Source organism: Rutilus rutilus (assembly GCF_951802725.1).
Source record: "Rutilus rutilus genome assembly, chromosome: 15".
NCBI classification, from domain to species: Eukaryota; Metazoa; Chordata; class Actinopteri; order Cypriniformes; family Leuciscidae; genus Rutilus; species Rutilus rutilus.
Genome location: NC_140220.1, coordinates 19134545 through 19150841, shown reverse-complemented (window position 1 = coordinate 19150841; position 16297 = coordinate 19134545). Strand labels below are relative to the sequence as shown.

Below are 16297 nucleotides of genomic sequence, written 5' to 3'. Positions count from 1 at the left end.
TTTTATTATTACTTGTACAATATTTGTACTGACCAGGTAGGCAAGAAAGCGGTTTGTAGTCTGCAGTGCATCCACTAAGTGGTAGGCTCATAGGGTAGGCTGCATGTTCTAGGGTCCGAGCGTCCCGGAAGCTGGTCTGATACACTTATTTATTTAAACTTGTCACTGTGTATTTTTTTTTTATTTACTCTCTGTTTAAGTTCCTCAGTGACATAATTCAGAAGTAAATTATTGTCCAAACATACCGCAGATGAAATAAAACTACGACAATGACAACTGGTAACTGTTTCTTTTCTCAGCGCTGACGAGGTTCAACCAATCACCGTTAAGGTTCCGGGATCGCCCAATCACCTGATCTGATGAATGACAGATGTAACAATGTAACTCGCTTTAAGCTCAGCATGGCTACCGAAGTTGACCAAAACACACTTATAAGGGCTCTGAAAGAACTGAAAAGATTTGGTAGAACATCGTTGGATAATGTGGAAAATGATGTGGCTAAAGGTATCCTAAACAATATGAGATTTTGTACGTCTTATGGTGCTCAAATAGGTAGCATGTAGGCTATACTACACGCATACATGTATGTGTGCAGTGTGCGTGTGTATACATTGGGGTTCAAAAGTGCGAGTCTATGAAAAAGGTTTCTGCTTCGCATTGTTTTATAATGGGCTTGTATAATTATAATTTACTCTTGAATTTTCCGAATACATGCAGGATTCACATATTTATTACTGTTGTTTAGGTGGTTCTTCACAAGAAATTGTAAATAAGAAAATTCGTCCTTTATTTGGTCTGATGTCAGCAGGGGCCAAGTTCTTTAACTGGTGTGTATACTTGTCTTTAAACATTGCCATGGTGCATGTTTGAAGTATTTTGTTGTACTACAAAATGATAAACTCCATCTCATGATATGACGTTTTCTTTCAGTCTGGGTGTGAAAAACCAAAAGGAAGCAGAACGTTTATGGGAACAGTTTTTTCAGTGAGTATGGAAATAAATATTCTCTCTGGAATACTTGATTTTGTGATTGGTCAGTCGTGGCATTCACTGATCAAATGTTTTGCATAATAACCGCTAAACTGTTTAATTTACTGATGTCCTAGGCAACCCTCACATTTATTAATGTAATAAACAGAATAATACATAGTGACTATGTAGACTAAAAAGTAACTATTATATTTGTAGACGATATTGGACAGATTAATTCATTGATTATAATTAATGTTATTTATTAATTTATCGTTTATAAATATTAATCATATGCATAATAAATGATGATCTTATCTGTCATACACAATTTATGACATTTAAAGAAAGTTTTAAAAAGTGCTAAATTATTTAAATAAAATTGGGACAAATAATTACATAATAATGTAGTCATAATTTAAGTAGCAAATGACGGCACTCCAACATATACTGAAGAGTTATGGAGAAATAAATAAAATAATCAAATGTATAATAATAATAATATGTTCTGTTGCAAGTTCATATACTTGATCTAATTTTTTCTCATGGTTTATTGTTGAGCTGTCAAGTTGTCATGTAGAAATAATCAGTTTCAAGACCTTGACACATTTTTATTTTATTTAATATTTTATTTTATTATTATCATTATTTATTTTTTATAGGATGTACTGAATATTCTTCAGCTTGAATTTGAAGTTAACCATGGTGTGGGACCCCTCGTAGTCATAAAAAATCCACTACTAATCTGTGCCCTTTACATTATACATTACATATTGGGTATCAATTGCATAAAAGTATAAGGATAATAGTATTATCATTTTATTCCTAATTTAAACAGAATCACAGAGGTTCGAGATAATGTTGAAGGCTTACTGCAACTGGAAGTAAGTAATATAATTTTATTATGATTTCTATGTAGCCACGAAAGGGACAGGGTGATGGTATAAAAATGAGATGGGAGGAAATGCTATATTTCAATGCCTTTGCATTTCCTTGCAAAACTGTTGCGAGAGAAACACTGTAATGTGTATGGTCTGTTTTATTTTCATGGTGTTTTGTTTTCCATGTTTGCCTTTCTTATCTGCCCATTTTCCCTTGGTTACTGATTATGTTCACCTGTCAATCATTATGTCTCCCCATGTATTTAAGCCCTGATTTTTCCTAGTTCTGTGTCCGGTATTGTCTATGTTTATTTCTGAGTTTACGTGTTGCTAGTTCTCCTGAGTTTTCTTGTTCTGGATTATTGGGTTAAAGACCTAATATTTAGTTTTTTTGTCATATTCAAATGAGTCGTGCACTTCAGTACAGCAATATATGACAAGCACAACGTTTCTTGGGGCAACGCAATACTTTTGCTAGAGAACACAAAGTTTTGGGGGGAACGCAGACCTTTTTTTGAGAGAACGCAACGTTTGTCAGGGGCAAGCAACACATGTGCGAGAAAATGCAAAGTTTCACTGGGGAATGCAATACTTTTACGAGAGAATGTAAAGTTTTTGGATGGAATGCAATACCATTATGAGGGAATGCAAAGGTTTTGAAAATACATATACTTTTGTGAGAAAACACAAAGTTTTTGGAGGGAACTCAATACTTTTGCAGGAAAACGCAAAGTTTATTGGGGGGACGCAGTACTTTTGCGAGAGAATGCTATTTGTTTTGTGGGAATGCACAAGAACCAGAACCAGATTCTGACTGTCTAAAGAAGACGTGCAGGTGTGGCAGCCTGATGCGGTGTATCGTTCCCCTCTCAGGGAACCAGGTTGCATGCATAACCTTAGACGTTCCCTTTCGAGTGAAATCAATGCCGCATCATAGCTTGACGCTATAAGAACTTTAATGCCAACATCGCCACGGCACTGGATAGTGCCTGCTCCACATGGCTGTGTTTCTGCACCGATAATTGTGAACGCGGGCTAAGACTGGATTAACCCTGGAGTGAATCCGTCTCCAGACTGTAGAACCTGATGAATGTGTGCAGAGAAGACCAGCCTGCCATAGCTAGGGCTGGGTATCGTTCAAAAAATTTCGATACCGATACCGATACCTTGATTTCGATACCGGTTCCTGAACGATACTTTTTTCGATACCAATTTTATGAAATCCATTTTAACAAGATTACATAACACATTACCTCAGAAAAACTTTGGTTTTATTTTTTCAGTTTGACTCATGCTCCTTAGTCAGTGCACAAAGGAACAAAAAAAGCACAAAGGAACAAAATATTCCTTATACATATACATAAGGTACAAAATATTTTTTTTATAAAGAGCTCATGCTCACCAAAGCTGAATTTATTTCATCAAAAATACAGTAAAACTTGTAATATTGTGGAATAGTATTACAATTTAAAATCTTATTTGAATATATTTCAAAATGTAATTTATTCCTGTGTTGTCAAAGCTGAAATATGAAAACAGTTTTTGGAAGGTCATTTTTTATCACTTTAATGCATGCTTACTGAAAAAAAATTCTGACCAACACGTTTTTGAACGGCAGTGTACATTCAGTAGGTCATTATTGCAATATAAACACAGTCAGAGTGATCAACAAGGTATCTCTTCATCAGGGTTCGAATTACAAAGTGGCTTTCGGGGGAGCCCTATTTTCCGATCCTCCCTGACTGATTTTAACGCTTTTGGTGCATGTTCGGGCATTTAAAACAATAGTTTTACAGTAAACAGTACAGAACGTACTTGGTTACTTACGTAACCTCGGTTCCCTTACCTCGGAGATAAGGGAACGAGTACTGCGTTGCCTTGCCGTGCTATTTCTCTCACGTCAGGTGTTTTCGCTTCAGTCGATTAGATCTGTCATATGGCGAGTTTTCTCTGTATTTATACTCTTCTATTTGGCGCGCAGAGTCTGGCAGGTCGCCAAGCGCTCCTATTGGATCGCGTGCTTCTGCTTTCTCGCCATTGGTTTGTGCAGTTGCCTCAGCACAGCCCATCAGCGCGCTTGCGCGAGCCCTGATGCTCTCGCCTGTGCTGCTGCAATACGTTTTAAACTAAAGGCTTCAATATTCTCGAGAAAAGGAGTTTTCCCTTGTACAGAATGTACAAAAAAATGTACAGAAAATCAAAATCTATATGCGACACAAAAAAATGGACAGTGTTTTAGAGCTCCCCCAAAATGTCTCAAAGTAGGCTTTCAGGGGAGCCCAGGTCCTTTTCAGGGGAACCGAGCTCCCCTTAGCTTCCCCGTAATTCGAACCCTGCTCTTCATTTACCAGTCGAAGACGCAGCAACTTTCTGCTCTTATGTTTACTCCGTGCACTGTCAAGGGCTTCATCATATCTGTCGCGGTACCGTCTTTGCAGCCATTATTTTACCACAAATACTGCATCGCGCGCTGTTGGCATCGAGCCTGGAGAAATGTAGCCACACTTTTGATCGACTTTTCAAATTGTGAGTGTGTGTGCTTGCGTGTCATTGAGTATGTGCGCGAGTTTGTGTGTGTGTGCTCGCGTCCATAGGCTCGCGTCTCATGAGAATGTGCGTGGACAGTTTGTGTGCGCGCGCGCGTCTCAAAGATGTGCGGAGACTTCCGCGCGTCTCGTGTGTGTAGAGTTTGCGTGTATGTGCGTGAGCGAATTTAGGCGTGTCGTTGTGCATTTCATATGTATTTGTTTGAGCACTGACGTTGACGAGTTAACCCCTTAGGTATCGAAATCTGGTACCGAAAAACAAGTCATTTTTCGATACTCGATAGTATCGAGGCAATTCGGTCGGTACCTAAAAAGTATCGAACTCGGTACCCAGCCCTAGCCATAGCCCAAACATCTTGCAATGGTGCACCCCTAGCAAGAGCTCTGGAAGACGTGACACTCCTAGTGGAGTGGGCCCTAACCCCTAGAGGCGAAGCCATTCCCAGTGGCTCATAGTAGAGGGAGATCACGTCAGTGATCCAGTGTGAGATGTGCTGCTTGGTGACTGCATTCCCTCTATTGTGGCCACCAAAGCAGACCAGGCGCTGAGAGGACTTACGCCACAGGCCTGAACGGTGGACGGATATCCTCAAACCACGGACCAGACATAACAAGCGCAGACTTTCTTGCTCTTCTGTCTCTTAAGGTGGAGGGAAGAAAGCCTACAAAACAACTGGCTGACCAGTCACAGAGGCAGAATCTCTCGATGAAAGTATGCATTCTTCAGACTAGTCCTCGAACTGGATTTGCGACATGATTAACTTCAGGGTGAGCATGATTAACTACAAGTCTTGAACCTGTATGTCCAAAGAGTACATGGGGTACATGTTCTATGGCCCACTGAATCCTGGCTCTACAAGACTTGGTGGGTTAGGCAGGTTTTCTCCACAACGATGCGGATGAGGGGGAGAGATACCCCCCGAAGCATCTCTTCCACCCTTGGCACTGCCCCGTGGTTATCTGTGCCTACCTGTGGTTGCGCATACCAGCCACCTCAGAGTACAGTATGTTGAGGTGGCCTACATATACACTTGTGCAGAGTATGGATTCTTCCAAGATCTAGACACCTTGGTGTAAAGGTTAGGGAAGAACAGGAGGTGGCAGCAGGGAGGTTGTATGCCCTGTCTTTTTTCGTCAGTCTCTTTTCAAATACAGGGTCTCGTTCTGGTGCGAAGAAATTGCAGAGCGAGCTTCAAGATCCAAAGCGGGTCCTCAGAGTCGGTGAAGTCAAGTCTACCTGCAAACCCCATGACCGAAGTTGCCGAGTTGCCATGGGGTGCTGGATCTTGGCTCTCATCAAATAGAGCCAAGCGGGATCGGAGCTTGCAGAGATTAAACTTGTCGCAGTGAGCACAGTCAGCCCCTCAAGGACTTGCCTCACATGCTCTTCACCCATACAGATACACACGTTGTGTGAGTCGTTGCCTGTAATGTATCACAGACACGCCGTCACACATCTCCTGAACTTATTTCCTGACATGGTGGAATCTAAATCCTATCTTTGTCAAACACATACACAAAGCAGCAAACACGCACTCACACATACAGCCATTCCCCGTGGCTCATAGGATGCGGATGTTCACACGAGTTCACATGTTCACACGAGAACTAGAAGTGTGGAGATGGGGTGGTGGAGGGATGCTAATAAACTGTCAACGAACAGAGGTAAGACTGCTGTATATACAGACAAAGAAGCTGGCAACACACTGACATGGCGTCTGTTTATGGTTTTAGTGACGTACTAGGCTACGTTACGTCATCATGCTCAGCTAATCGCAGATCGCCGTGTGTAAACACGTGCTTCAGACACGGAGCGTTCCCATAGCCGTTGTTGAGTTCCACTCAAAGGGGAACGCAAAAGTTTTGCAAGTCAACGCAAAAGCATTGAAATATAATATTTTCTCCTATCTCCTATTTTTTCCATCACCTTGTCCCCTTTTAGGGCTCCGTAGATTGCTTGTTTTCAAATGATACATTGTTTTTACCTTAGTATAAGGGTGTGTGAGTGTGTGAATGTATGTTTGTTTGATTGACAGGTGGAGTGGGATGGTTTTTTGAAACGTCTGGATGTTCAGATGCAAATGAGCGACACAATTCTTTCCCAGTGTCCTGCAGCCCAGACGCTCAGCTCAGATACACGGTTTATACACGTCCAAACTAAAGAGTGAGATAAACACATGATATGATCACTGTTCATATGAAACAAAATGAAGGCCTTCAGTTGCAAGAGTTTATTACTCTACATCACAACTGTAATTACATCAGTGTATAACTCATGGTTATATATTCAAAGTCTATAAGATGTTTCTGAATGTGGGAGCTAGTTGTTTCACGAGTTCACACTTACATATAATTAGATGGAGTAAAGCTTTATGCGTATTTGGCATGCTGTCCGGGGGGAGGGCTCTGATCTCGGAATTTGGCCCGAACCCAGAGTACTTCCCTCGTGTATAGAAGTGATTAGAACTAGAAGTGTGGAGAAGGGGTGGTGGAGGGATGCTGATAAACTGTCAACGAACAGAGGTAAGACTGCTGTATATATATATATATATATATATATATATATATATATATATATATTAGGGGTGTCGCAATATACCGGTATTGACGATAATCGTGATATTCAAAGCATGAAATATCGACATCGTGTTAATTTAGAGCAATACAATATACCGGTATTGGCGATATAGGCGTTTTCTAGACGCAGCGCTCGTCCGCGCCCGCGCAGCTAGAGTGAAACACTCTGTCCACACCCGAAAAAAGTAAGCTGAGCTCGCCAGTATTAACAACAGAGTTCTTCGGCTTCAAAGAAAACAGCACCTTAGAGGTGGTCGCACACCGGACGAGAAGCGCAGCGCCACGTCTTTAAAATTCGAACACATTCTGTATGAGTGTACACACACCGGACGAGAAGCACAGCACGGTTCTATTCGGCGTCTGTCCGCGGCGCCCAGCAACGGCTCAGGACCTTGTTCAAAATCCTGCCGCGACACAGAGCGCAGAAAAAAGTGTTCAGATCACAGACTCAGCAACTATTGTATTTAATTGTACAGTATAATCATAACATAGTACAGACATTATCTCAATTCCATAATGTCCTTAAACATAATGATATTGCTGGCCATAAACTGAGAAAGTGCGTGTCCGGTGTGCAATACCTCGAGTTGTCATAGACGCGACGCGGCTATTATTTTACTAGTCATCATGGAATGGGAAACGTGACATTAACTGTTAACAGGGGGTTTCTGTGTTCATATATTTAATAAAGGGTGATTATTAAAATTAAGAACCCCGTTTTCTTTACTCATCTTATTTTTGTATTTGTATTTGCACTTGATTTTTTTATTCAAATCTGCTATCTGCATGACTTTATTGGCGCCAGTGCAACAACAGGTTTAAGAGCTTTTCAGTTCTTCAGGAAACCTTCAGACAGTGTTTGGCTTCAGTTTGAAACCAGATAAACTTCACATGCTTGTCTTCCTTCACATAAATTTGCCATAGATTCTATAGATATCGCGATATATCGATATCGTGAATTCTTTTAGCCACAATAACCGTGGTGTGAAAAATCTAACATCGTGACAGCCCTAATATATATATATATATATATATATATATATATATATATATACCTCTTATCGTTGATTGACTGAATGCTCTCCACTCGTGATAGTGTTAATTATCTGAACGTGCTCCTCTCAAACTTTAATCAAAACTTTGAACAAGACCCCAAGATACTTGAACTCCTCCACTTGAGGCAGGAGCTCTCCACCAACCTGAAGCGGGCAAACCACCCTTTTCCGACTGAGAACCATGGCCTCGGACTTGGAGGCGCTGATTTTCATCCCATCCGCTTCAAACTCAGCTGCAAACCGTCCCAGTGCATGCTGGAGGTCCTGGTCTGATGAGGCCAACACGACAACATCATCCGCAAAGAGCAGAGATGAAATCGTGTGGTCCCCAAACCCGACCCCCTCCGGCCCCTGGCTGCGCCTTGAAATTCTGTCCATAAAAATTATGAACAGAACCGGCGACAAAGGGCAGCCCTGCCGGAGTCCAACACGCACCGGGAACAAGTCTGACTTACTGCTGGCAATACGAACCAAGCTCCTGCTCCGGTTGTACAGGGACCGGATAGCCCTTAACAAAGGGCCCCGGACCCCATACTCCCGGAGCACCCTCCACAGGCCGCCGCGAGGGACACAGTCGAATGCCTTCTCCAAATCCACAAAGCACATGTAGATTGGTTGGGCAAACTCCCATGAACCCTCCAGCACCCTGTAGAGGGTATAGAGCTGGTCCAGTCTTCCACGACCGGGACGAAAACCACACTGTTCCTCCTGAATCCGAGGTTCTACTATCGGCCTGGAATCTCCTATCCAGTACCCTGGCATAGACTTTCCCAGGGAGGCTGAGAAGTGTGATCCCCCTATAGTTGGAGCACACCCTCCGATCCCCCTTCTTGAAAAGAGGGACCACCACCCCGGTCTGCCAGTCCAAAGGCACTGTCCCCAACCGCCACGCGATGTTGCAGAGGCGTGTCAGCCAAGACAGCCCCACAACATCCAGAGACTTGAGGTACTCAGGGCGGATCTCATCCACCCCCGGTGCGTTGCCACCGAGGAGTTTCTTGACTACCTCGGTGACTTCAGCTTGGGTGATGGACGAGTCCGCCTCCGAGCCCTCAGCCTCTGCTTCCTCAATGGAAGATGTGATGGCGGGATTGAGGAGATCCTCGAAGTATTCCTTCCACCGTCCGGTGATATCCCCAGTCGAGGTCAACAGCTGCCCACCTCCACTGTAAACAGCGTTGGTAGGGCACTGCTTCCCCCTCCTGAGGCGCCGGACGGTTTGCCAGAATCTCTTCGAGGCCGACCGATAGTCCTTCTCCATGGCCTCACCGAACTCCTCCCAGGCCCGAGTTTTTGCCTCCACAACCACCCGGGCTGCAGTCCGCTTGGCCCGTCGGTACCCATCAGCTGCCTCAGGAGTCCCACAAGCCAGCCAGGCCCGATAGGACTCCTTCTTCAGCTTGACGGCATCCCTTACTTCCGGTGTCCACCACCGGGTTCGGGGATTGCCGCCTCGACAGGCACCGGAGACCTTACGGCCACAGCTCCGAGTGGCCGCGTTGACAATGGAGGTGGAGAACATGGTCCACTCGGACTCAATATCTCCAGACTCCCTCGGGATCTGGTCGAAGCTCTGCCGGAGGTGGGAGTTGAAGATCTCTCTGACAGGAGATTCGGCCAAACGTTCCCAACAGACCCTCACAGTACGTTTGGGTCTGCCGAGTCTGTCCAGCATCCTCCCCCGCCATCGGATCCAACTCACCACCAGGTGGTGATCAGTTGACAGCTCCGCCCCTCTCTTCGCCCGAGTGTCCAAGACATACGGCCGGAGGTCGGATGAAACGACCACAAAGTCGATCATCGACCTCCGGCCTAGGGTGTCCTGGTGCCATGTGCACTGATGGACACCCTTATGCTTGAACATGGTGTTCGTTATGGACAAGCTGTAACTAGCACAGAAGTCCAATAACAGAACACCACTCGGGTTCAGATCAGGGGGGCCGTTCCTCCCAATCACGCCCCTCCAGGTGTCACTGTCGCTGCCCACGTGGGCGTTGAAGTCCCCCAGTAAAACGATGGAGTCCCCAGTCGGAGCACTTTCCAGCACCCCTCCCAGAGACTCCAAGAAGGCCGGGTACTCTGCACTGCCGTTCGGCCCGTAAGCACAAACGACAGTGAGAGACCTATCCCCGACCCGAAGGCGTAGGGAAGCGACCCTCTCGTTCACCGGGGTGAACTCCAACACATGGCGGCTGAGCTGGGGGGCTATAAGCAAACCCACACCAGCCCGCCGCCTCTCACCATGGGCAACTCCAGAGTGGTGAAGAGTCCATCCTCTCTCGAGGAGTGTGGTTCCAGAGCCCAAGCCGTGCGTAGAGGTGATCCCAACTATCTCTAGTCGGAATCTCTGAACCTCACGCACAACCTCAGGCTCCTTCCCCGCCAGAGAGGTGACATGCCATGTCCCTAGAGCTAGATTCCGCGTCCAGGGATCGGGTTGTCTAGGCCCCCGCCTTCGACTGCCGCCCGATCCACTTAGCACCGGCCCCTTACGGTCCCTCCTGCAGGTGGTGGGTCCACGGGTGGGTGGCCCCACGTCACTCCTTCGGGCTGAGCCCGGCCGGACCCCATGGGGGGAGGCCCGACCACCAGGCGCTCGCATACGAGCCCCAACCCCCGGCCTGGCTCCAGGGTGGGGCCCCGGCTGCGCCATACCGGGCGACGTCACGGTCCTCCTTTTTTTGGGCATCATAAGGGGTTTTGAACCGCTCTTAGTCTGACCCGTCGCCTAGGACCTGTTTGCCTTGGGAGACCCTACCAGGGGCATATAGCCCCAGACAACATAGCTCCTAGGTTCATTCGGGTACTCAAACCCCTCCACCACGGTAAGGTGGCAGTTCAAGGAGGGGAACGCTTAACCACTCCCCTCAAATCGTTAGTCTGTAATGAGCGAGAGATGGAGAGGAGGAGCGCTAGAGTAAAACCCTGCCCGAAAAATTCCTTTTCACTGGGAAATACGTCACAACACTGGAGAAAATTCGTTTGCAACTTTCGGTTCACGCGGACTTTAAATGCCATGCATTGAGAAAACTTTTACCTGGTTTATATTTAACCCAGCAATTTGTTGTTGTTGTTTTATAGATAATCCATATGCTATATCTATTATTCCACTTATTTCTCTATATAGGTAATGACCAATGTTTTGTAAAGATAGTATCGGTAGGTGAAAAGAGATAAAGTTGTGCATATTGTTTTGGTCAGTAGAATTTTTGAATGTTTTTTTTTAAAGTCTCTTATACTCGCCAAGGCTGCATTTATTTGATAAAAAAAAACAGTAATATTGTGAATTATTATTATTATTATTATTATTATTATTACAAATTTAAATAAAATGTTTGTATTTTAATATACTTTAAAATGTAATTTATTCCTGTGATCAAATCCTGTCTTCAGTGTCACTTGATCCTTCTAATCAGTCTAAAATGCTGATTTGCTGCTCAAGAAACATTTCTTATTATTATTGTGTTAAAACAGAACAGTTTTGTTGCTTCATATTTTTGTGGAATAATCTTCAGGAGTTGAATAGAAATAAGTTTAAAAGAACAACATTTAGAAGCCTTCCTGGAACATTGTAAATGTCTTTACTGTCACTTTTCATCATGGCTTAATAAAAGTATTCATTTCTTCCAAAAACAAATCGTACTGATCACAAACATTTCAATTTCAATTCAACGCCCTGTGGTTGGGGCTATTTGAGTTTAAATTCCAGCTCATTGATTGATATGACATGTGTGAACTGTAATGTACATTGTGGTTGTCCTGTACTCTTGCAGGAATGTGTCTCTGAGTCAGTACTTGGGTAAGAGAGAGAATCTCCTCCTTGTGCTGCTCCGGCATTTCGGATGACAGCCGTGACGAGACCACCTGACTGAGCTGAAGGACAGCAAGGTAAGACAGCCTGTCATTAATGAAGATGAAAACTGCACAGCTGCAGACCTCTGCCATTTCTGCTTATGGAGACATGCTTGGAGAATATATTTTGAAAGCTTGTTGACCCAGCTGTGGACTTGGAAAAGCAAAATATTGCGCTGCTATTTTGTAGAGAATATTCCAAAGTCAGCATTGCCGTTTTCTTTGAATCATCAACACTGTTTCTGGTTCTTTCTCATACAGAAGCGTCTGGAAGCTCAGTCATTGCGGGTGCTGGTGGTCTCGTATGGTTCTCTTGAAGGAGCAACGTTCTGGCTTTGTCAGACAGGCTATGAGTTTGACATGCTGTTGGATGCAGAGAGAGTGGTGAGAACTTTTGACTGTGCAAAAGCATTATTAGTCCTTTCTTAGCCTAATTATAAGCTCTTATATACAGTAGTGGCCAAAATTGATGTTGATATTGTTTTTAATGACCCTACATTCAGTTTGATTAAACCATCAACAAACAAAAACCTTTGTTTAGAAAAATAATCAGTTATTAATATTTTGTTGGTTCTCTGTTGTTTTTGCATGTGTTCATAATTTCTTTGTATGACAGTCTGGCCAAAAATGATGTCCGCACAATTTGGCATGTTTCATTGTGTTATCACAAACAAAACAATTGACTCCAATCACAACTACGCAAAATGCTTACAAAAGTGTAATTATATTTGAATAAAGGGTGAAGATGTCAATTTTACAAGGCCTGACATCACTTTTGGTCACTACTGTATAATTGCTTTAAAAAAAGGATTCTCTTATTTATTATGCTTTTTTTCAGCATAAATGTTTGCAGAAAATTACAAATTTAAAACTTCAAACAAATTTACACATTTCTAGGTGTTTTCTGTCCAGATTTGGCTGAATTATGTTGTAATTGACTTTGGTTATTTTCTGTTTATGATTGGTTACAGGTGTATCAAGCTTTCGGTCTGGGTTCATCCATCACCAAGGTGATGAAGTTTAAGATAATGCTCCACTATTCTGAATTTCTGGCCATGAACCGACAGTCACCTGATGTGCCACCTCAGTTCATCGATGATCTATTTCAGGTGACACTCTGATTTACTGAAAAATATTGACTTGGTTGGATTTCGTCCCATGAGTTTGTTATTACATTGATCAAACATATATCAAATCTGCAATAAAATCTAACAACAATTTAACTTCTTAAGCTCAAATCATGCTACAAAACTGTATTTTGCAGGCAGGTCTAGTTATACAATAGACTTGAGCCATATTAATGTAATTTTCCACAAATAGGACGTACTTTGATGTACCATTTTGGCCCAAAGATGTTTACCTTCTCGCCTGTGTCCAAAAAATGTAACAGTATGTCACATAATCTGTTGAATAGATATTAAATTAATTGTTTATTAAACTGTACTGTATGATTTTTTTTCCTGGAACATTCCTTAAAACTGTGACACAAGAAATAAAATAATTTTGGACACTTTCTACAGCATGGTCAAGACAAGTAGCCTAACTAAGTAAATAATTCTAGTGTAGAAACATATAATTTGTCCCATTAAGATTTATTTAATGTTTATTGCAAGAAAATACAATCACGTAAATAAGGGCTTAAACTGCATTTAACACCAAATTTTGGTAGAAAATAAAACAATAACAGAAAATAAAAAAGCTGATATAGTATTTCGTTTGACATCCTGATGTTAACCATCAGGATTTTCACTGATTTACTGAAAGAGAAGAAGAAAATTGTTTATTAGGCTATTTGTGGAATGTGCCAAATCCATAAAAACAAATTCCAAATATTGCATAATACTCAGTTAGAGAATAAACATTTGTCTCCCTGTAGTCTAGGACTCTTGAAAATGGATTAAAAGCCCTCTCTCTCTTTCTTTCCCTCGCTGTCTCTCTCAGATGGGAGGTGATTTTGTGCTGGACCAGGGTGGTAAAGTGATATTTTCCTACCGGTGTAAAAGCCCAGTGGACAGACCATCAGCTACACAGATTCTGGCTGCCGTCTCTGCTCATTCTTAGCATTCTTACGTCCTGGAGAAAAGGGGCTTTCAGGTTTGGTCTTTCTGCTATGTTGAACTGCTTCACTTGCTTCCTGGCCATCCTCATTAGAAGTTCTACTTCCTGAAAAGTTATACTCATTCATGTCCATGCCAGACTTTTAGATTTCCATTTAGAAAGAATAAAGTTTGTAATATTAGCCATTCCAGGCCCTTGGTTTGGCATGGAGTTGCAACTATACTTTGTTCTTTTCCAAAGCAAAGTCTGCCCTAAATCATTCCACTTGTCTGTAAAATGTTACAATGGGAAGCTGATGTTTTACTATGAGACTCACACTAAAGGGAAAATGAAACAAATCATTTCAGAGTATAACTCCATAATATATAGTAGTAAATGTGCAGAAACTTCCCACTAACAAAAATATGTTCTAAGAACATTCTACTAATGTTCCCATTAAGTTATGAAAACATTATTTCTGAAGGTTCAAAACATATTTTTAAATGTGTTAAAAATGCATTTTTTTCTTGGTTATACGAATGTTAAGGGAAACATTCCATTTCATCATTCTTCAAACATTATGGCAATGTTACTTTTGAATGCCCTCTGAATGTCCTGGAATAAAAATAAACGTCCAACTAAAAAGTTTCATGACAAAGTTCCATGAACGATGTATAAATAATGTTTTTGTGCTATCGTTTGGAGAACACTATAGAGTGCTGCAGGGATAACGTCAGAACCCTGAAGACCAATTCGCCAAATGTATGAGTAAAATAAAGCATGTGGTGAACATAACTTGACGATACTTTGACGTTTTGTTCTACAATGTACACTGCACACACTCACACCCCGAACTGTCTCATCACATATAGTAACTTATTAATTACTTCTTTAATTAGTTACTTCTTATAGTTACTTAAATGTACGTTTTCAAAAAAGAACATAATTTGCGCTTTCACTATGGGTGTGTGTAAATTACATTGTAGAACAAAACGTCAAAGTATAGTCAAGTTATGGTCACCACATGGCTTTATTTTACACAAATCGAAAAGAAAAAAAACATTATAAAATCCCACAGGAACCAGCTGTGAATTAGTCTTCCGGGTTCTGACGCCATCCCAGCATAACTCTATTAAAGACCAGATAACTCTGGAAGTTATCCTGGAAGAATGTTTGTTCATAACGTTGAGAGAACCTTGCCAGAATGTTCTCCGTTAGTTGGGCTGTCACTGACTTTACGCCTTCAATGTGTTGCTATAGGTTGGCTCCACAGATAGACAGCTCCACCAGAGGTTGTATGGATGAAGATCTGACTCAAACTCATACACTTATGAAGAGTCATCTCTGATGGATATTTACACCCTCTGGTCATCGCAGCTGCTCGTCTGTTGAGTTAGCAGCACTTATATCACACATTAACCAGTGTCTTGATTAAATGAAGTATGTTAACTTAATTTTTTTTTTTTACAATTATACAAGCATATGAAATTATATAATCTTAAGTTGTTTAACTACTATTTACTGTGAAGGGTAAAATGTTTACAAAAAGAGAACTAAAATATGTAACTGGTGGAATTTCTTTGATAATTGAAGTCCACCAGAATGAGAATGGACTTTTATCCACCTTTCAGCATAGATCAAGAGTCTTATTTCACTCAAAACATGTTTCAGTAATTGTCAAGTGAATCAAGCTTTTAAAACAAATACTTGACGGTTGAAACAACAAACCATAATTCCAAAGAATTTTTTAGAACAACAAAAAGAAAACACATTTCTGTTACGGGTTTGAACTGAAGTCAAAAACAGCACTAATGTAATGTCAGAACCAGGGCAAATGTGGACCACCATTGGAATAATGCAAACATTAAACATCAAAAAGATTTAAAAATTCAGTATGTTTCACTGTTTTCATTTTTCCATGTTTTTCAAACCGTACAGACAAAGGATTCTGATGTTTTGTGGCATTTTAGTTTATTAGCTTTAAAGCCATCAATAGGCTATTGTACTTTTAAAGTCCCCCTGCAGTCAATAATTTTATCTCTTAAAACTCATTGATAAATAAAATAGCATATTTAAATGTTTTTTCCTGTGAAAATAATTTCTTTATGCCTTAAAGCAGCGGTCCCCAACCTTTTTTGTGCCACGGACCGGTTTAATATCAGACAATATTTTCACGGACCGGCCTTTAAGGTGTGGCGGATAAATACAACAAAGTAAAATGATATGACCGGCATAAAAACTGGGGTATTTTTAAAATATAATAATAAACGTGAATCCAATGTGTAGGCCTACTCGCAACTTTATTAGCAGCGTCCTCGTAACATCGCACCTAAAGACAACTGAGAAATCCTGAGCACAAACAAAATGCAAAGAAAAAAAT

At 41.8% G+C, this 16297-nt stretch overlaps 1 protein-coding gene across 1 annotated transcript; it reads left to right on the top strand.

Annotated features, from left to right (window-relative positions):
- The first annotated feature begins 350 nt into the window (after positions 1-350).
- selenol (selenoprotein L) lies at positions 351-15808 on the top strand. The gene is made up of 10 exons (XM_084433095.1): positions 351-504; positions 746-827; positions 931-984; positions 1808-1853; positions 6433-6560; positions 11802-11916; positions 12142-12264; positions 12852-12989; positions 13822-13974; positions 15178-15808. The coding sequence occupies exons 1-9, from the start codon at positions 360-362 to the stop codon at positions 13939-13941; spliced, it is 951 nt and encodes a 316-aa protein (XP_084289221.1). The 5' UTR covers positions 351-359; the 3' UTR covers positions 13942-13974; positions 15178-15808.
- The last annotated feature ends 489 nt before the right edge of the window (positions 15809-16297 follow it).